General features: G+C 43.9%; 1 protein-coding gene across 1 annotated transcript in view; it reads right to left on the bottom strand.

The window, feature by feature from the left end:
- Nucleotides 1–21,313, bottom strand: part of kiaa1549la (KIAA1549-like a) — a 284,087-nt gene that overhangs the window by 167,960 nt on the left and 94,814 nt on the right. The window contains exons 6-7 of the mRNA XM_080191561.1: nucleotides 19,319–19,452; nucleotides 7,955–8,123 (exon numbers count right to left, since the gene is read on the bottom strand). Coding sequence (XP_080047687.1) covers nucleotides 7,955–8,123; nucleotides 19,319–19,452 — 303 coding nt within the window. The remainder of the gene's footprint in view (nucleotides 1–7,954; nucleotides 8,124–19,318; nucleotides 19,453–21,313) is intronic.

The following is a 21,313-nucleotide window of genomic DNA, read 5'->3' as shown; positions in this document are numbered from 1 at the left end:
TTCAAAGAATTTTGGAAAATAACCACCAATGGATTTACTATTTCCAGGGCCACTTTCTTAAGTGCACTGGGTAGCAGGACCTGGAGATTTATTTACCTTCAATCCTGTTAATTTCCCCAAAACCATTTCTCTACGAATGCTGATTTCCTTCAGCTCCTCAATAAAACATGTTATTCTCAGCACTCCTGGGTACATTGCTTCAGTCTTCACAAAGGAAGACATGAATAAATACAAATTTAATTCCTCAGCCACTTCTCTATTCTCTGTTATGAATTCTCCCATTTCTGACTGTAAGAGCCTACATTCATTTTTATCAATCTTTTTCTCTTTACATATAGAAACTTTTGCAGTTAGTTTTTAAGTTCCCCGCTAGCTTACTTTCATACTTTACTTTTCCCTTCTTAATCAATCCCTTGGTTCGCCTTTGCTGAATTTTGAGCTACTCCCAATCCAATTGCTTTTTTTTCCAATTTGTATGCTTCATCCTTGAATCTGATATTTTCTCTAATTTCCCTTGTAACCATGGTTTAGCCACAATTCCCTTACCACTCTTGTGTCAAACAGGAATAAACAACTTCTGGAGTTCACTTACTCATTCCCCTAATACCTGCCATTGCCTGTTCAAAGTCTTTCCTTTCAGTAATGTTTCCCAGTCCATGTTTACCAATACAGTTTGGTGGTCTGTATACCATCCCCACCAATGTCTTTTGCTCTTTGTCTTTTCTTAACACGACCCCTACAGATTCCACATCATCTATGCTAATATCTTTCCTCAATATCGTATCAATACCATCTTTAATCAACAATGCAACTCCGCCACCCTTTCCTTTCCATCTGTCCTTCCTAAACACTGAATTACACTACCAAAATGGTTAACCTCACATTTACCCATGTTATACTGCATCTACCATGCAGATGCCCACACACTCAGCCTATCTAGATCACGCTCAAGCATCTCTACATTGACCTCACTGCTCACCTTCCCACTCATCTTTGTATCATCTGAAAACTTAGAGATAAGACATTCAGTGCCCTCTTCCAAATCCTTAATATGTAATGTGAACAGCTGTGGTCCAAGCACAGATCCCTGAGAAACTCTATAGGTCACTGACGCCAATCAGAAAAAAAAACATTTATACCAACTCTTTGTTTCCTATCTGCTAACCAGCTTTCTATCCATCCACCTGCATTGCATGTGCTTTAACTTTACAGAGCAGTCTGTTATGTGAGACCGTGTGGAAAGCCTTCTGAAAGTCTAAATAAACCACTTCCACTGGTTCTCCTCGGTCAATTCAACAAGTTACATCCTCTAAAAATTCAAACAGATTCATCAAGCATGATTTCCCTTTTGTAAATCCATGCTGACTTTGTCTGATGATACCACTGCCTTCCAAATGCTGAGTTATGAAATCCTGGATTAATAGACTCTAGCAGCTTCCCCAGGCTAACTGGCCTACAGTTCCCTATTTTCTCTCTACCTCCCTTTTTAAATATTGGGCTTACATTAACTATTCTCCAATCTGTAGGAGCTATTCCAGAGTCCAAAAAATTTTGGAAAATAACCACCAATGGATCTATTACTTTCAGCGCCACTTCCTTAAGTACTCTGGGATGAAGATTAGCAGGACCTGGAGATTTATCCACCTTCAATCCCATCAATTTCCCCAAAACTATTTCTCTACTAATGCTGATTTCCTTCAGCTCCTCACTCAAACCTGTTTCTCTCAGCACTTCCAGTATATCACTCATGTCTTTCTTTGTGAAGATGTGGAGGTGCTGGCATTGGACTGGGATGGGCATAGTAAATTCATGAATCACCTGATGAAAGAGGAGGGCTTTGAAAGCTTGTGCTGCCAAAAATCCTGTTGGACTTTAACCTGGTGTTGTGAGACTTCTCACTGCTCCTTTATGAAGACTGAAGTAAAGTAAGGGCCTACATTTGTTTTTGTAAATCTTTGTCTCTTTACATATTAATAGAAACTTTTACAGCCAATTTTTATGTTCCTCACTAGCTTACTTTCATACTCTATTTTTTCCTTCTTAATCAACCCTTGGTCCTCCTTTGTAGAATTTTGAACTGTTCCCAATCCTCGGGCTTATTGCTTTTTCTTTGCCAATTTGTATGCTTCTTCCTTGAATCTGATACTATGTCTAATTTCTCTTGTAAACCATGCTTTGGCCACAATTTCCTTGTGCCAAACAGGAATGAACAACTTCTGAAGTTCACCTATTCATTCTTCTAATGCCTGCCATTGCTTGTCCAATGTCTTTCCTTTCAGTAATGTTTCCCAGTCCATCATGGCCAATTCATGCCATCATCATTACCTTTATTGAGATTCAGGACCTTGATCTCAGAATCAATTACATCATTATCTATCTTGACAAAGAATTGTATCATATGATGATCACTCATCCCCAAGATTTCTCTCACAGCTCGGTTGACAACTAATCCTTTCTCATTGTACAACATCCAGTTCAAGATGACCTGCTTCCTTGTTGGTTCCTCAACATATTACTCCAGAAAATCTTCCTGTGTACATATCAGAAATTCCTCCTCTATTATACTGTGACTAATTTGACTTCTTAATCTATATGCAGATTAAAGTCACCCATAATCACAGATGTTCCTTCAACACATGCACCTCTGATTCCCTGTCTAATGCTTTTCCCAAAATTACCACTACAGTTTGGAGGTCTGTATACCACCCCCACCAATACTTTTTGCCCCTTTTAAAGTTTAAAGTTTATCCATTGGCATACAAGTAGGCTTACATTAGCATTGCAATGAAGTTACTGTGAAAATCCCCTAATCGCCACACTCCAGCACCTGTTCAAGGGAGAATTTAGCATGGCCGTGACACCTAACCAGTACGTTGTTCAGACTGGGGGAGGAAACCAGAGCACCCAGAGGAAACTCACACAGACACAGGGAGAACATGTAAACTCCGCACAGTTACTAACCCAATGCAGAAACTGAACCTTGGTCCCTGGCGCTTTGAGACAGCAGTGGTAGCCACTGTGCCACCTTACTGCACAATGTGACCAGGCAAGTTAAGTATTAACCTGCAAATCCAGCACATGCACCGGCAGAGAGATTTCTTCTCAGCTGTGTGATGGAAAGAGAACATTGGAACCTTGACAATCACTACCCCTAGCTCCAAAACACAACATGTGTTTCAAAGTGTATGTTGCCACAGCAACTCGGACTGAGTGAACTGTAACCACCACTTCCTCACTTTCACCACACTATCTCTGCAGCAGTTAAGAAAACAGCTCTTCCTATAATTGAAACACTGCTCTAATTTCCTCCTAATTCTGACTCATGAGGGTAAAAGAAAATCAAAACCCAGAAGACATCCGTCAAAATAAAGTTGGGCAACATGGTGGCAAATGAAAAGAATAGCTTTCTAGTTAAAGTGTTCAGAAGTACAAGAGAGTTTGGATAGAATGAAAAAGCAGGAACTGTTTCCTCTGATAGGAGATACAGATTTAAGGTAATCGGCAAAAGAATCACTGGTGACATTTTTTTAGCTATGCAAATTATTGCAATCTGGAATATGGTGTCTGAAAGGCTGGCGAAGTTGTTTGAATAACTTCCCAAAGAGAATTGGATATATGCCTGAAGGGTGGCACGGTGGCACAATGGTTAGCACTGCTGCCTCACGGCGCCACGGATCCAGGTTCAATTCTGGCCTCGGGTCTCTGTCTGTTCGGAGTTTGCACTTTCTCTCTGTGTCTGCATGGGTTTTCTTCGGGTGGTCCGGTTTAATCTCACAGTCCAAAGATGTGTGGGTTAGGTTGATTGGCCAAGCTAAATTGACCCTAATATCAAGGGGATTAGCAGGGTAAATATGTGGGGTTACAGCAATAGTGCCTGGTTGGGATTGTGGTTGGTGCAGACACGATGGGCCGAATGGCCTCCTTCTGTACTGTGGGGATTTTATGAAACGTTTTAAGTGCGATGGGAAAATAGCAAGAGGGGCAGAGGCATTAATTGGACAGCTCTTCAAAAGAACCAGCATAATTTAAAGTTTATTTATTAGCACAGGCAAAATGAATGAAATCTCTTCACTCTGTGCTATGGGATTCTATTTGTTTGAAGTCTTCATGCATAGTTCCATCATTGGGTTCCCTCACATGTCATTCTTTGCAATATTCTAAGGACACAATAAGGTGTCACCCAAATTTAACATTGTTCTTTCTTAATTCAGGACATGTGTCTCTGCACTGGAAGAGTGGCGAGAAAGTCATAGAAACAGGTCCTCTTAAGACCATAAGACCATAAGCGATAGGAGCAGAATTAGGCCATTCAGCCCAACAAGTCTGCTCCACCATTCAATCATGGCCGACACGATTCTCCTGCCATCTCCCCATCATCCTTAATTCCCTTATTGATCAATAACCCATTTATCTCTGTCTTAAAGACACTCAATGACCTAGCTTCCACAGCTCTCCGTGGCAATGAGTTCCACAAATTCACCACCCTTTGACTGAAGAAATTCCTCCTCATCTTAGTTTCAAAGGAGTGTCCCTTCACTCTGAAGTTGTGCCCTTGAGTTCTAGTCTCTCCCACTAGTGGAAATATCCTCTCCACGGCCGTTCTATTAAGGCCTCTCTTGTGAGTCACTGTGCAGAAATTTACATAGCCTGACAGCAGATGCCCAGAGATTCTTCCCCATCGAATTTGAGAACAGAGTACACATTTTGATTCAGAGATCAAAGCAGTTTTCCTCATTGATTGATCGGCAGAGTTTCTGGCTGGAATTCCCTGATATCACACACCCTAGCACCGCTGCCAGTGAGAACAGAGAATTAGGCACTCTGCCAAACCTCCATTCACTGCAGCAGGACAGAAGGCTCCCAGATATGGGTCGGATCATTGAATTTAGGCCAATATCTCAGTGTTATCAAAAGGATAGCGCTTGTTGCTTGCATGCTTTGCATTAGTTGAGGGAGTGTCAAATGAAGGCCATGGATACAAGGTTAAAAACCTTTAAAAAGAGCTGGGACAAAGAAATGTCCTAGCAAATGGGAGCTTTGGGATTCATTTGCAAGGTGAGGCTGAAATTATGGTAAATTCAAGATCCAGTTAGACAGCTGGAAAAATGATATTAGAACAGTACAGGTAAACATGACTAGAATTATTTCCTTGTGTAGAGGATAAATTCCAACTGGGATTGGTTGGGCCAAATGGCCTGTTTCTGTGGTGTTTCTTTGATGTATTGCTATATCAGTGTTTTTGGATCTCACAGACAAGGGTGCATTTTGTTTCTGTGAATCCCATCAAACTCCAATGTTGAATCATCTGTTTATGATATTATAACAGATACCATCGTCAATCGTTAGGTTATCCTGAATGTTTCCACTGAAAAACAATTAAGTGTCATTTCAAACAGTTCAAGAGTTCTTGCAAAATTCCATTACATTGTCAGGCAAATGACAGAATACCTTGCTTCGTCTGCGATCCCACAGCACAATATTAGGATACCACAGCAACAGATGGAGGCCATTCAGCTCAAGCCCATCACTCTACTCAATCAAATTTTGGCTGATATGTATTTTAATTCCATCTAACCATCTAAGTTTCAAATCCTTTAATAACCTTTTCTAGCAAAAATCCACCCATCTCATTGAATTCCTACACTGCAGAAGGGGGCTATTTGGCCCATTGAGTTTGCACCGACCACAATTCCACTAGGGCCCTATCCCCATAACCCCACACATTTACCCTACTAATCCCTCTCACATGAGGGCCAGTTTTAGCACGACCGATCAACCTAACCTGCACATCTTTGGACTGTGGGAGGAAACCAGAGCACCCAGCGAGAACCCACACAGACACTGGAAGAACGTGTAAGCTCCACGTGTAAGACAGTAACCCGAAGCCGGAACTCAACACAGGTCCTTGATGCTGTGAGGCAGCAATGCTAACTACTGTGCCACCCTCAAGATTTATTAACTAAATAAATCTCAGTTTCGAAAGTTTCAGTGGACCTCTACTCTCAATAGCCATTTTGGGGGAGAGAATCCCAAATTTTTGTTTGATGAAATGCCTCCTGAAATTACCCATAAATAGTCTAGTCCTAACTTTAAGCTCATGTCTGTTGTAATATGTCTTTAAGTGATATGAGCATGACATCATTAGAAGTGAAATAGAACATAGAACACTAAAGCACAAACAGGCCCTTTGGCCCACAAATTGCGCCAATCACATCTATACCTATCAAGCCATAGAACTATCTGTAACTCCCAATGCCATTAGATCCTATGTATTCATCTAGAAGTCTTTTAAAAGACCCCAGCAAGTTCGCCTCTACCACCACCGACGGCAGCCGATTCCACTCACTCACCACCCTCTGAGTGAAAAACTTTCCCCTAATATCTCCTTATGAAATGTGTCATGTGATTCAGTCTCAGTTTCACTTTTGCTTTGAGCAGAACACACACACACAGCTCTGTTGCCTTCAAGCTTTATACTGATGTATAATTGCTCTCATGAGCCTAGTCTTAATAGATTAATTCTTTTTCCAATCCCTTATGAGTGACTGGTGCTTTGTGTCTTGTACAATAAATAAGCCCACGGTATTATATCATTATAATAATATGGCATTTCTCTCTTGATCTGGGCTCCCTCACTCAAGCAAAGAGGCTTAAATCTTAAGACGATGCAGCAACCATGCACACCCCTTCCCCGCTTTCTCTTGACCACGTTCTCCCAAGACAATTAGACTGTTAATTGGCTCAAGAGCTGTGAGGAAGGCCCCTTCAGAGGGCTGGCAGCTCTCCAGTTCTAACAGCACCACCAGGAGCAGTGGCTACTATTGGAACTGCAGCCAGTACCCAACAATGATTGATGATGGTGGTAGGTTGGGGCCTTCAACTGAGACCAGTCTAGCAGCGTCTTCCATTCTCTTAGCAATTCTCTTTCAATATCTTTGCCTCACTGCCCAGTTCTTCATGGCTGTTCTTCTTGTTTCCCTTCACACCAACTTAATCACACGCAAGACATCTCTAAAGTATCCGCTGTGACTCAGTGAGAAGCAATCACACATGAGTCATAGATTGTAGATTCAACTCCCAGTCCAGAGGTTTGAGTCTATGATCCAAGCCAGCACTCCCAGCGCAGTACTGAGGGGGTGCTACAGTGTATCAGGTGCCTAATGTTCAATGCGAGGTTAAGGCAAAGTGCTATCTGCCCTCTGAAATGGATGTAATTGATTCCATGGCATTATTCTGAAGAAAAGCAAGGCTTGTCTCTCTGACATCCCGGCCAGAATTAATCTCTCAAGCAGCATATCTAAAAATAAAGCTGCAGGGTTGTTATCACATTGCTATCAGTAGCCTTGCTGTACACATATTTGCTGCCATATTTCTTATGTTACAACAGCGACGGTACTTCAGAAAGTTGGCTGCAAAGAGCTATGAGACATGCTGAGGTGAAAGATGCTGTATAAATGTGTTCTTCTCTTTATTCGGTTCTCTTCCTAACCATGCCAAGTATGTCATTTATTGCCCTGCTATCACTATATTTCTCTCCTAGAAGGATCTATAGAATCCCTACAGCACAGGAGGCCATTCAGCCCATCAAGTCTGCATCAACCACAATCCCACCCAGGCCCTGTTCCCATAACCCCACATATTTACCCTGCTAATCCCCCTGAAACTAGTGTCAATTTAGCACGGCCAATCAACTTAACCCACATGTTTTTGGACTGTGGGAGGAAACCCAGAGCACCCAGAGGAAACCCACGCAGACACAGGGAGAACATGCAAACTTCACACAGACAGTAACTCAAGCCAGGAATTGAACCCAGGTCCCTGGAGCTGTAAGGCAGCAGGGCTAACCAATGTGCCACCCATGCTGTCCATCAGTCAGCCTCTCGTCTTCCTCACCTTGTTTGCTCTGCTGCGTCTAAATTGCGGAAGAAAATGAGACATGATTGAGAGCACTTACGTTCAGCCAGGATCAGTGGTGGGTAAGCCAGGTAGTATCCCAGCTCAGCAGCTGTTAGGTGGTGTAAGAGGCTGCTGGATGCTGTACCATTGAGAAGTGTGCTCTCGTTCCTGACCATGTAGACCATTGTAACAGCTGTAGAGCCATCAGTCACGGACGTGTTCAAAATCTAGAGGGAAAAACAACACACATGCAGCACTTCGAAGCTTCTTCTTCTCCAGAATGTAAAGTATTTGTTTTTACATTTACACTTTAATGATATTGAACCTTGAATTAATGCGCAGCTTTGAAACAATGCACATCTTTAAACCACACAAACCCTTAAAAAACACAGCCATTTTTTCACGCAGAGGGTGGTGAGTGTCTGCAACAAGTGGTAGTGGAGGCAGGTACAATTTTATCTTTTATAAAGCATTTAGATAGTTACATGGTTACATGGAGGGATATGGGCCAAATGCGGGCAATTGGAATTAGCTTAGGGCTTTCAAAAAAAAATAACAGCGACATGGACAAGTTGGATTGAAGGGCCTGTTTCCATGCTGTAAACCTCTATGACTCCAACACAATTCCAGAATCCCTTTAAATAACAGTGGCTCATTCAAAATACAAACCCTTCAAATGACATATCCCCTTTAAAAAAAATACATTCATGAAAAAATACAGACCTTTCAAATGAAACAAATCTTTTACACGATGCATGCCTTTAATCAACACAAAATCCTTAAACTGCACAATCGCCTTACATGTTACAACCCCTTTAAATAAACATTGCATACCCTTTAATTGACATTTATCCGCTAAACAGCAAAAACCCTCTAAGCAATATATGCCCTTCAAAGATGTGTGTCATTTAATAGTTTGTTCCCTTTGAAAAAAAATACCCTTTAATCTCAATTCACCCCATAGAAGTGGTTAAATTGCCATATATTGTACCATTTATGTTACCGATCTGCAACAAACATTCTGCAGAACAATGCACGTGAGCTGAAATTCCCTTCAATGGAACATGAAGGTGATGAGCAAAGTACAGAACCTCAGGCAATCTGGCACTCCAGCATTGGCTAAAATACAAAGCAGGCTCTCATTAACAATGCTTCAGCCTTTAGAAAGGTCTTTGCAATGCATTGTTTGTCTCTCACGGTCACTCTGGATGAGCTGGGAGATTCGGGCTGCAATTTTCCCAAATAACGGCAGGAAATCCGGTCTGCAATCGTCTCACACCTAGTCACTTTTTGGGAGAATGGTGAGTTGTGCGCCGGTTCTGGGAGCAATGGAGCTAAAACATGGTGAGTGCAGCTGCAAAGTGATAGATGCTGTTGTGAAAAGGTGCTCCGAGCTCACAGTGCACTGAGAGATCCCCTTCCTCCCCCATCGGACAACAGGACATGCTCCCTCCCCTCATCAGCGGCATGTTTCCCTACGCCCCTCTCTGACATGGTTCACCAGCTTCAGAGCATTGGGGCCTTCCCAATGGGTCCTCCTTCATGACACCCGACATGACCCCCCAACACTTTATGTCCCACCTTTATCAGGCCCCACCCTCTTGGCGCAACCCCATCACGCTGGCAGTACTCTACTGGCATTGCCAGGGTGCCAGATTGGCACTGCCAGGGTGCAAGGTGGGCACTGCCAGGTGGACACAGCTAGATGGGCACTGCCCAGCCATGTCCCCAACCACTTGGGGGTCTCAATGGCCTGCGAGCCATCTGGCATGGCCACTATGCCTGGTCTCGGTTAGTGGAGACCAGTCGTGATTCTCACAGGGCTCGCATTGTGCCCGAGGGTCGGAAAATCCCGGGACCTGGGGTATTCCACCGTCAAACGGGTTAAGCTGGTAAATGCTTCTTTAAATATGCTAATCGGCCTCCCACTCTTTCTGAGCATGATCCAGTTTGCATCAGTAGAAATGGACCGGGACAATTACAAACTGTTTGGTGCGGAAGCCATCTTTAAACCCACATACTATTTTGCGGGATTGGCGTGATCTGTGCCAATCGCAGCAAGGCTGGGAAATCACCCTCCAGACCTCATTTCAGAAAGTAAAATGGGAGTTAAGCACAACCTTAAAAAATAAGTTCTACCTTTACAAATCCAGAGAACTGACTATCATAATGCTACTAAGGTCAGTAATTTTTGGGATTTCGAATTAGAAAGTTTGAGTATCAACATTTCTCCTAGTTTGTAAACCTTGATTTTAACATTCTGATAATGAACTGCCATTCAAAGAATTATGCGGCACAGGAGAAGGCCATTTGGCCCATCAAGCCTCTTTGAAAGAGCTATCCAATTAATTCCAATCCTTTGTCCTCATAGACCTGCAACAATTCCTCCTTTAAGTGGGTGACGTGGTGGCATAGTGGTTGTCACTGCCACTTCATAGCACCAGGGACCCAGGTTCAATTCCCTGCTTGGGTCACTCTCTGTGTAGAGTTTACATATTCTCCCCATGTTTGTGTGGGGTTCCTCCAGGTGCTCCAGTTTTCTCCCATGCTCCAAAGATGTGCGGGTTAGGTGGATTGCCTATGGTAAATTGCCCCTTAGTGTCAGGGGGACTAGCAGGGTAAATGCATGGGGTTATGGGGATAGAACCTGGGTAGAATTGTGGTCGGTGCAGGCTCAATGGGCCAAATGGCCTCCTTCTGCACTGTAGGATTCTAAATACTTTTTTGAAAGTTATTAATGAATGTTTTTCCTCCATACTTTCAGATATTGCATTGCAAAAACTTGCCGCGTAAAAGAAATTCTTTATCTCCCGTCAAGTCTTTTGCCAATTACCTTAAATATGGGCCACCTGGTCACTGACCCTCCTGCAGTTCCTTGGTGGTATAGTGGTTAGTATCCCTACCTATCACGCGGGAGACTGGGGTTCAATTCCCCACTGGGGAGCCTCTCACATTTCTTATGCTATGAAAACTCCTCAAGATTTCAGTGCCCCAATTAAATCACTTCTTAACCTTCTCAGTCAGAAGTGGGAAGTGGAGAGACATCAAAACTGTTTCCGTAGCAAACACACAGGGAGACGGATGTTCCAATGCTGATGAGGTCAGGTTTACAAATCACAGAGGTTGTCTATGGATTTCCATGCCTCCAGGATGTGCCATCATTTTCAAACAGAGACCAAGAGGGGGATAGGTGAGTGGAGGACCTGCTTGCCCCCATTTAACAGCCCTTTGAGCTCTCTTGACAGGCCAGGAAGGGTGAGGACCAAATTTTCAAAGGTCAATTTGTAAAGTTTGTTTATTAGTCACAAGTTGGCATATATTCACACTGCAATGAAGTCATTATGAAAAATCCCTCAGTCACCACACTCCCTCAGGTACACTGAGGGAGAATTTAGCATGACCAATGCACCTAACCAGCATGTCTTTGGACTGTGGGAGGAAACCAGAGCACCCAGAGGAAACCCACACAGACATGGGGGGAATGTGCAAACTCCACACAGACAGTCACCCAAGCCGGGAACTGAACCTAGATCCCTGGTGCTGTGATTTAGCAGTACCACCTCACAGCACTAGGTGCCACTGTTCAGCCCCAATGAACCCGAACCCAGTCTGGTACATATTAGTGTCTAGCTTTCAGGTTCATTGTGGGGAGATCTGCTTGTTATTAACTGAATGAAGTGTGGTATCTCACGTTGGATCAAGCACTGGATTATTTTTGGTAGACGGTCACTTTTCTTTGCCTTAACACTGCTGACCTTCCAAGCCCAGGTCTATTTGGCAAGACTGCAGTAGTCCCCACCATGGCTGCCATCTGCTTTTATCAATAACATCAGGCAGGCAACTCCCACCTTTTGGATACGTTCAGCACCATTAATTTGTTCCAAACTTGCCTCCAGCCTAATTAGGGCATTCACATTTCAAAACAGCATCGCATCTGTGGTGATCTATGGGGTACAGGCTCCCCCGCCCCCACTTTGAAAATCTGATCGAGGGTGTTAAATTTAAACAAATGAAACCACAGTAATTTATACCTAACAAAGCACCAGGTGTAAGCGAACTTACTAACAAAGATTTGAACGATTGAACGAGCAAAATACATCATTAGCAGAACATCAAAAAATGGTGGGCCTCATCAAGCCTCACACTGAGATTGTTAGGCAATTGAGGCTTTGATAACTGAAAGATAAAATGCCATAAAATTACAGTGCAGATCTGAGCTGGCAAAAGTAGCAAATTAGTCATTGGCAAATTACAAGTCGCCAGCCAAAATGAATAGATTGATGGGGAATTGATTACATATGTAGAGAAGGCCACTCTGAGTATCTACTGTTGCCATGGCAACTTCAATTACTCAGAAAATTAAATTGACAGAGAAAGGCTTGCCCCGAGGGCGAAAGAGACTAGTAATAAATTTACTATGGTAATCACAGACTGATTTATGTCGCAAAATATGAACCAGAGAAACAAACCTGACTTTTCATTAGGAATAGCACAATGAAACCACAATGAGAAACCGAACAGTGGCACAGTGGTTAGCACAGCTGCTTCACGGCGCTAGGGACTCAGGTTTGATTCTGGCCTTGGGTGACTGTCTGTGTGGAGTTTGCATGTTCTCCCTAAGCCTAAGTGGGTTCCCTCCAGGTGCTATGGTTTCTTCCCACAGCCCAAAGATGTGTGGGTTAGGTGGATTGGCCATGCTTAAATTGCCCCTTAGTGTCAGAGGGATTAGCAGCATAAATACATGGGGTTGAGGGGAAAGGACCTGGTTGGGATTGTTGTTGGTGCTGGGCCGAATGGGCTCCTTCTGCACTGTAGGGATAAGAACATAATAAGAACATAAGAAATAGGAGCAGGAGTAGGCCACCTAGCCCTTCGAGCCTGCCCCGCCATTCAATAAGATCATGGCTGATCTGAAGTGGATCAGTTCCACTTTCCCACTTTCTCCCCATAACCCTTAATTCTCTTGTCTATCAGAAATCTATCTACCCATGACTTAAATATATTCAGCGAGGCAGCCTCCACCACTTCAACGGGCAGAGAATTCCAGAGGTTCACCACCCTTTGAGTGAAGAAGTTCCTCCTCAACTCCGTTCTAAACTGCCCCCCCCTTCTTATTTTGAGGCTGTGCCCTCTAGTCCTGCTATCCTTTCTAAGTGGGAAGAATCTCCATACCTCTACCCTATCCATCCCCTTCATTATCTCGTAAGTCTCTATAAGATCCCCCCCCTCAGCCTTCTAAGCTCCATCAAGTACGGACCCAGTCTATTCAATCTATAACTGACAATTTTTGGATTTACCGATTGACATCTTTGTTACCATGAAATGTCCCAAATGTTGAATTTCACAGTGTATATTTTTAATGTTACGATTGCAGACTGGAGCTTCCTCCAGACACGCTCCAGTGGTGTAATGGTTATCTATAGTGGCCAGTATGGGCTCTTAATCGAAAGGGTTTGCAATTTAAATCCTAACATGGCTATTTGAATGTGAATTAAACTCAAACAAAATCTGAAAATAAAGCTGTTATGAGTGACCAGGAATGTAATTCACTAACGCCCTTTAGGGGAAGAATCTTGCTTTCCTACCCAGTTTGGCTTGGCCCATGTGTGACCCTGGTCCCACATCAACATAAGGGGAGGTGATGACCTAGTGGAGTTATCACTAGACTATCAATCCAGAAACTTATCTAATATTCTAGGGATCTGGGTTCGAATCCTATCACAACAAATGGTGGAATTTAAATTCAATCAAAAAAACCTGGAATTAAGTATCTACTAATTTCCATGAAACCATCGTTGGTTGGTTGGAAATTTGCCATCCTTACCTGATCTGGCCCACATGTGACTCCAGATCCATGGCAATGTGGTTGACTCTCAACTGCTCTTGGGCAACTAGCCATGGGCAATAAGTCCTGGCCAGCCAGCAATGATGCCCATGTCCCACAAATGGGTATAAATGTGAGTAAGGAATGCTGAAACTCATTACTGTCAAGCTCATTGAAATGGTCAACTGGCCTATCAAAATCAACTGTCAAAACTGTCAGAAACACCTTTCAATGGAACCCTTCAAAGTTGTCAGAAACACGAGTCAAAGCACCTGTCAAGAATGTCAGACACATGTGTCAAAGGAACCTATCAAGCTGTCAAATCATTTAAAAGTCCAGCCCATTAAATCTTTGAAAAAATATCTGGAACGCTTCAAACTACATAATTGTTTGCTCTTTCACTCTGTCTGTTGACTTAAGCCTGAGAGTATCCATTACGGGTTAGGGCTGCATGACTGAACTCGCAGACATTCATTTTCACAATAGAGGACGTACCATTTTACAATTTGATTGACAGCTACAAGTGGTTATAGGGTCTTTGATGTGGGGCTATAAAGTCAATACAATGCCCTGGCACAGAGCTTTATTTTGTCACTACTACGTGGGTAATGAGGTGTACCCATGGTGGGTACTAGCTCAGTTGGAGTGGTAGGTGAAAGGCATGGGTTGGCATGAGCTGGAAGAGGGGTATAAAGGGCCATGGGTGTGGATGGAAGGACATAAGTTGGTACATCAACTAATAGGGCCATGGGGTGGGTACAGATTGGCATGGAAGGTACGTGGGGTTGTACAAGTGAGGAGAGAGCCACTGGTTGGCATAGATGGAGATGGGGGGGGGGGCGGTGGGGGAGTGTGAGGGCTGGAGAGATATTTAATGTTTTAATTTTTTTTGTTTTTGGACAGAGTGCTGGATGCTTGAGGGAATTTTCACAGTAGCTTCATTGCAGTGTTAAACTATGCCTACTTGTGATGCTAATAAATAACTTTAAAACAACTCCCTGCCCAGCTCGCCTCTGCACCCACAAGTCTCCTCACTACTTCCTTGTTGCACACCCTGACCCCTGTTCTCACAGACCAATAATCCAACTTCCAGACAGACAGTGGAGTTCATAGAGGCACACCCGATCTGACAGCGAAAGTTTGGGTCAGAGGATGCGAAGATAAAGACAAGAGAGTGAAGGTTGATAATCCAGGCTCAGATCCAGAACAGCAACCAAAATGTGCACACACATGGATTCAGATCAAACTGGGGATGCATGAGAACATTTCAGGTCCATACCCCTGGTTTTAAATAGGGAGAGGGTACATGTCTGTGGTTGGATTGTGGGTAGTGTGGGGTGAGCTGGAGTACTAACTAACTGAAGGCACAGAAAAAAGGAAGGTTGTTAATTCATTAATGGGATGTGGCCCACTATTTGTTGCTTAGCCCAAATTGTCCTCCTTGAACCATTTCGTGTTTTCACACGTCATACGATGCTCTCCAAGAATGCCAATAAAAGTCTACACAGACAGTGACCCAAGCTGGGAATTGAACCCAGGTCCCTGCTGCTGTGAGGTGGTAGCAGGGCTAACAATTGTGCCACCTTGCTGCCACAGGTAGCCTTCTGTAGGTTTCTTTGACCTACTCCACACCCTGGTCAAATATTCATCCCTCAATTAGATTACCCGCTCATTTGTCACATTTCTGGTTTTTGGGATCTTGCTGTGCACAAATTGTCGGTCGTGCTCAACCTGGGTATTAGCTGCTATATGCCATCTTTTACTTGGACCTCTGGATGTCCCAAAGTGTTTTATGGCCAATGACACTCCTTGGAAGTGCAGCTGCTGTTGAAATTAATGAAGCACAACTGACAATTTGTGCATAGAAAGATCCCAAAAACAGAAATGTGACAAATGAGCGGGTATTCTCATTGAGGGATGAATATTTGACCCAGGGTGTGGAGTAGGTCAAAGAAACCTACAGAAGGCTACCTGTGGCAGCAAGGTGGCACAATTGTTAGCTCTGCTACCGCCTCACAGCAGCAGGGACCCAGGTTCAATTCCCAGCTTGGGTCACTGTCAGTGTAGAGTTTGCACGTTCTCCCCTGTCTATGTGGGTTTCCTCTGAGTGCTCTGGTTTCCTCCCACAGTCCAAAAGACATGTTGGTTAGGCACATTGGCCATGCTAAATTTTCCCTCAGTGTAACCCGAACAGGCGTCAGAGGATTTTCACAGTAACTTCAAAGAACAAAAGAACAAAGAAAATTACAGCACAGGCCCTCCAAGTCAGTACTGACCATGCTGCCCTACTGAACTAAAACCCCTTACCATTCCGGGGACCCTCTATTCCCATCCTATTCATGTATTGGTCAAGACGCCCCTTAAAAGTCACCATCGTATCTGCTTCATTGGCTCTTCATTGCTGCGTTAATGTAACCCTACTTGTGACACTAAATAAACTTTACTTTCTTACAAAGCAATATGAACAGCTAAGGCCCGAAGTGTTTTAATGCAGATAAGCAGCCTTTATTTGCATTAATGGCACAAAAAACATCTTCACTGATCACAGCACTTTAGCTCCTACTTAACAATCCATTGAAAACGTTAAGGAGACAACAAGGTCATTTTTACATCAATTTCCTATGCTCCAATGGGTCATCTATTTTATCCAAAAGCTCGTTGGTTGATATTTCATAAGAACATAAGAAATAGGAGCAGGAGTAGGCCATCTAACCCTTCGAGCCTGCCCCACCATTCAATAAGATCATAGCTGATCTGTCGTGGCTCAGTTCCACATTCCCGCCCTCTCCCCATAACCCTTAATCCCCTCGCTTATCAAAAACCCATCAACCCGCGTCTTAAAAATATTGAGCGAGGCAGCCTCCACCACCTCAACAGGCAGAGAATTCCAGAGATTCACCACCCTTTGAGTGAAGAAGTTCCTCCTCAACTCTGTTCTAAACCGCCCCCCCCTTTATCTTGAGGCTGTGCCCCCTAGTCCTACTGTCCTTTCTGAGCGGGAAGAGTCTCTCCACCTCTATCCTATCCATCCCATTCATCATCTTATACGTCTCAATGAGATCTCCCCTCATTCTTCTAAACTCTAACGAGTACAAGCCTAGTTTATTCAGCCTCTCCTCATAGCTCAATCCCCTCAACTCCGGTATCAGCCTAGTAAACCTCCTCTGCACTCCCTCCAAGGCCAAAATATCCTTGCGTAAGTACGGCGACCAAAACTGCACACAGTACTCCAGCTGCGGCCTCACCAATGCCCTATACAGCCGCAGCAAGACCTGCCTACTTTTATATTCAATCCCCCTCGCTATGAAGGTCAGCTGTGGGGAGTTAACTGAAGTGTTGCAGTCTGCAGCTTACTAACATGATTGGTAAACCCACAGCCTGACTGCTAGATTTAAGCATAAGACAGGAACAAGCTTATTGTCTAGGGCAACTCTTAGCCTACTGAATAATACAAGTCATGCAGCCTAGATGGGCCAACTGTACTCTCCAGAATAGCTCACCTTTGGATTTCTCTCAGCAGTTTTCACGACTTTATATTGTGCAGATTTAAGAGAAACAAGAGCTGTGGTTGAACCCAGCTCCCAGTCACGCTTCTAATTCATTCCATTCTTCTCTGTGGTATTAATAAATCTGACTAAACACCTTCAATTGTTAAAATGATTAAGTCCCCCCATTGTCGTTGCAATCTGTGTTGCAGTGAATGCAGTTCTTCAAGGTACAACAATACCCAGGTACAAAATAATGCAGTAATTTGCATATCAACTGATGCTGAGGGCAAGAAACAAAGCAAAAGAGACTCAGAGCAGCAAGAAAATAAATCATGATGTGGAAGATGGGCTAAGGCAGCAGAAACTTCAGGTCCTTTGCTGAAATAATAGCAGCAAATGATGAAGGGGTGTTCGCTTGTCCTGCAGAAAAATTGGTAATTCCTACATAATACACACACAAACACACACACACACCCCAAGAGAACAGGGAGAGATGCAGAGGAAACAAGAAAGGGGACAAAAAAGAGAGAGAAGGACAGACACAAATAGTGAAAGAGAGAGATAAAAGCAAATTACTGCAGATGCTGGAATCTGAAACCAAAAGAGAAAATGCTGGAAAATCTCAGCAGGTCTGGCAGCATCTGTAAGAAAAGAGTTGACGTTTCAAGTCCAGATGTGCCCAGCTTTGACAAAGAGTCATCTGGACTCGAAACGTCAGCTCTTTTCTCTCCTTACAGATGCTGCCAGACCTGCTGAGATTTTCCAGCATTTTCTTTTCTGATGAAAGAGAGAGACTTAGAAAGAAAAGCAGAAAGAGAACAGAGGGGACCCAGGGGGAGTTTTTCAATCCCACCTGCCACGGGAATTGTCGCGGGCAGAGGGTCCAACCTGTTGACCTTGGGCAAGTTTTTCAGGTTTTGGGACGAGCGAAGCTGGAAAATCTTGTCCACACAGAGAGAAGCACAGAGCAAGAGAACAGAGAGAGACAGAGAGAGAAAACACTCAATGGAACAAGGAATGAAAGAGAAAGAAACAAAGACAAAGAACAAACACTCAGGATAAAAAGACGAAATAGGGAACAGAGAGAGACATGGAGTGAATGATAGGGGAAATGGAGAGAGGGATATACAGAGAAAGTGACAGGCAGTGATAGAGCACAGAGAAACAAAAAGAGGAAGGCAGAGAGGGTAGACCGAGATGTGCAGGTTAGTTACATTGGCCGTGCTACACTGCCCCTTATTGTCCAAAAATGTGTAGTTAGGTGGATTAGCCATGGTAAATGCAGGGTTATGGGAATATGGCAGGAAGGTAGGCCTGGGTAAGAGTCAGTGCAGGCTTTTTGGGCCAAATGGCCTCCTTTTTCTCTGTAGGAATTCTATTGTTCTACGAAGAGAAATATAAAGGGAGACAGAGAAAGAAGAGTAGTCAAGGTGGCACAGTGGTTAGCACTGCTATCTCACAGTGTCAGGGAGGCAGGTTCAATTCCAGCCTCGGGTCACTGTCTGTGTGGAGTTTGCACATTCTCCCTGCGACTGCGTGGGTTTCCTCCGGATGCTCTGGTTTCCTCCCACAGTCCAAAGATGTGCAGATTAAGTTGATTGGCCATGCTAAATTGTGTCAAGGGAATGGGTGGGATTGTGGTCAGTACAGACCCGATGGGCCAAATGGCCTCCTTCTTTATGTAGGGATTCTATGATTCTACATTAGGAAAAGAGAGAAACAGAGACAGGCAAAAATGGAGGAAATCAGAGGTTGAGAGTTGGGGAAAGAGAAACAAAGAGAGAGAGGCAAAGTTTGAGAGAAACCAATAGGGAGAGTGGGATATTGTAATCATAGAGGTTTGGAGTGACTCTGCAAGGGGTGCTGCAACACAGATAATGGAATTACAATAAGGCCACACATGGAACACAGACTGTTACAATCCTGGTACAATGTAATTTAAGCACAGCGCACTCGACTACAGAAATCATTACACACTACACTTCCAAAGCAAAATGCCGCAAGTACTGAAGTCAACACTGCTTCACCTAAAAGTGCTGTTTGTTCTGCCATGCTCCCTCGCAAAGAAGGGGAAGAAAAACCGCTGCCCGTCAAAACAAGAAGGTTTTACCTGAACGCTTAAGTTACTTTTGAAGTTGGTGGCCCGAGATGCAGCTTCCTCAAACGCTCTCCGCAGTCTTGCCTCCATGGCCTGAACAAAGCTGCAGAATTTGATAATGTCCGTTGTACTCACAAACTGGAGCACTGGGTCAGAAAGAACAGAAAGATTTATTAAAAAGCCATCCATGTTTTCAACAAGACCTGCACAATATCTAAGCTGGGGCTGAAAAGGGACTCATGCCACACAAGTGCCAGACAATGACCATCTCGAACAAGAGAGAATCTAATCAACTCCTACTGATATCCCAGGGCTTTATCATTGTGAAATCTCCACTTAGTGAGGGATACCACTGACCAGAAACTGAGCTGGCCAAGTTATAATATGAGGGCAGCGTGGTGGCACAATGGTTAGCACTACTGTCTCACAGCGTCAGGGACCTGGTTTCGATTCCCGGCTTGGGTCACTGTCTGTTTGCACGTTCTCCCTGTGTCTGCGTGGGTTTCCTCTGGGTGCTCCGGTTTCCTCTGGGTGCTCCAGATTCCTCCCACAGTCTGAAATATGGGCTGGTAAGGTGCATTGGCCAGGCTAAAATTTTCCTTCAGCGTACCCGAACAAGTGTGTGGCATCTAAGGGATTTTCACAGCAATTTCAGTGAGCCAACTTGTGACTAATAAATAAATTTTAACTTCATATTAATAAAGTAGCTACAAGGGCTGGTCACAGGCTGGGAATTCTGAGCCAAGTAACTCACCTCCTTCACTGCCCAAAATCTATGAACACCATCTGTAAATTCTCTTTCAAATCATGCCATCTTAACTCAGAACTGTGTCGCTGCCCCTTCGCTTGTCGCTGGGTCAAAATCTTGGAACTCCTTTGCTGACAGCATTATGAACTGCAGGAGTTCAAGAAGGTAGCTCATCACTGCCTTCTCAAGGACAATTATGAATGGCAACAAATTTTGATCTTGCCCACATCCCATGAAAGAATAAAATAAAATTGCATTGCTGTATGTGGGAGCTTGCTGTGTGCAAATTAGATTCAGTGCTTCCTGCTTTACAGTGACGATGCTTCAAAAATCTTTGATGGGTTATAAAATGCTTGAGAAATCTTGAGGTCTGAAAGCCACTGGGAGTGATCTTACAGTCTGTTCACGCCAGGCTCCCACTGCAGCAGAGTTGGAGAATTTGGCACCCAGCCAAGTCTCCGGTGACGGCAGCGGGATGGGAAAATCCCACCAGCTTGAATGGCCGTAACATTCTGGCCACTATATAAATGCAAGTCCTTCATGGCAGCCGGATTCTCTGCTGCAGTGAATGAAGATTTGGCTGAGTGTCAAATTCTCCATTCTCGCTTTCAGCAGCGGTGAGGCATGACCAGCCGGAGAATTCCCACCCACATTTTTACTTTACAATTCAATCATTCCACATTCAGTCCTAAATTATTTCAGTCTCATCTGAATGCCAAAATAATTGAGTATTTATCTTCTTCCCATTCCAGCAGTCAAGGAATGACAAATCCAGATCTATCTCCATTACTGACATTTCACATAATTCTCTCTCTCCTTCACCAGCTGGAATGTGAAGCTTCATACTCTTATAATATTCTGAAACATGTCAAAACAGGCTCAACCCAACACCACTGTTTCCCCAAGTACAGCCTATCTGTAATTCTCAAGCCCAGAGCACACTGAAAAAAAAAACAAAGGGCGGGATATTCCAGCCCTTCCCACCGGTGGGATCTTTCAGTCCCACCCTAAGCGATCCCCTCCTCCTTCCGCCCCCAAAGGGTGGATCCCTGGTGGCAGAGTGGGCGAGCAAAACACTATCGAACTCCTGCCAATGACAAGTCGTCTCCACTTCTCATACACATCCCAGGTGGGATCAGAAAATCCCAGCCAATGTTTGTAACACGAAAAAAGGATTGCACTTATCGAGCGCTTTCCAAAACCTCAAGACGTCCAGAAGCGTTTTCCTGCCAATGAAGTACTTCCTAAGTGGATGAAGT

Source organism: Carcharhinus amblyrhynchos, chromosome 6, assembly GCF_965287045.1.
Source record: "Carcharhinus amblyrhynchos chromosome 6, sCarAmb.v2.hapA, whole genome shotgun sequence".
In the NCBI taxonomy this organism is placed as follows: Eukaryota; Metazoa; Chordata; class Chondrichthyes; order Carcharhiniformes; family Carcharhinidae; genus Carcharhinus; species Carcharhinus amblyrhynchos.
The sequence above is the reverse complement of the archived record's forward strand: the minus strand, read 5'-3'. Positions and strand labels throughout refer to the sequence as shown.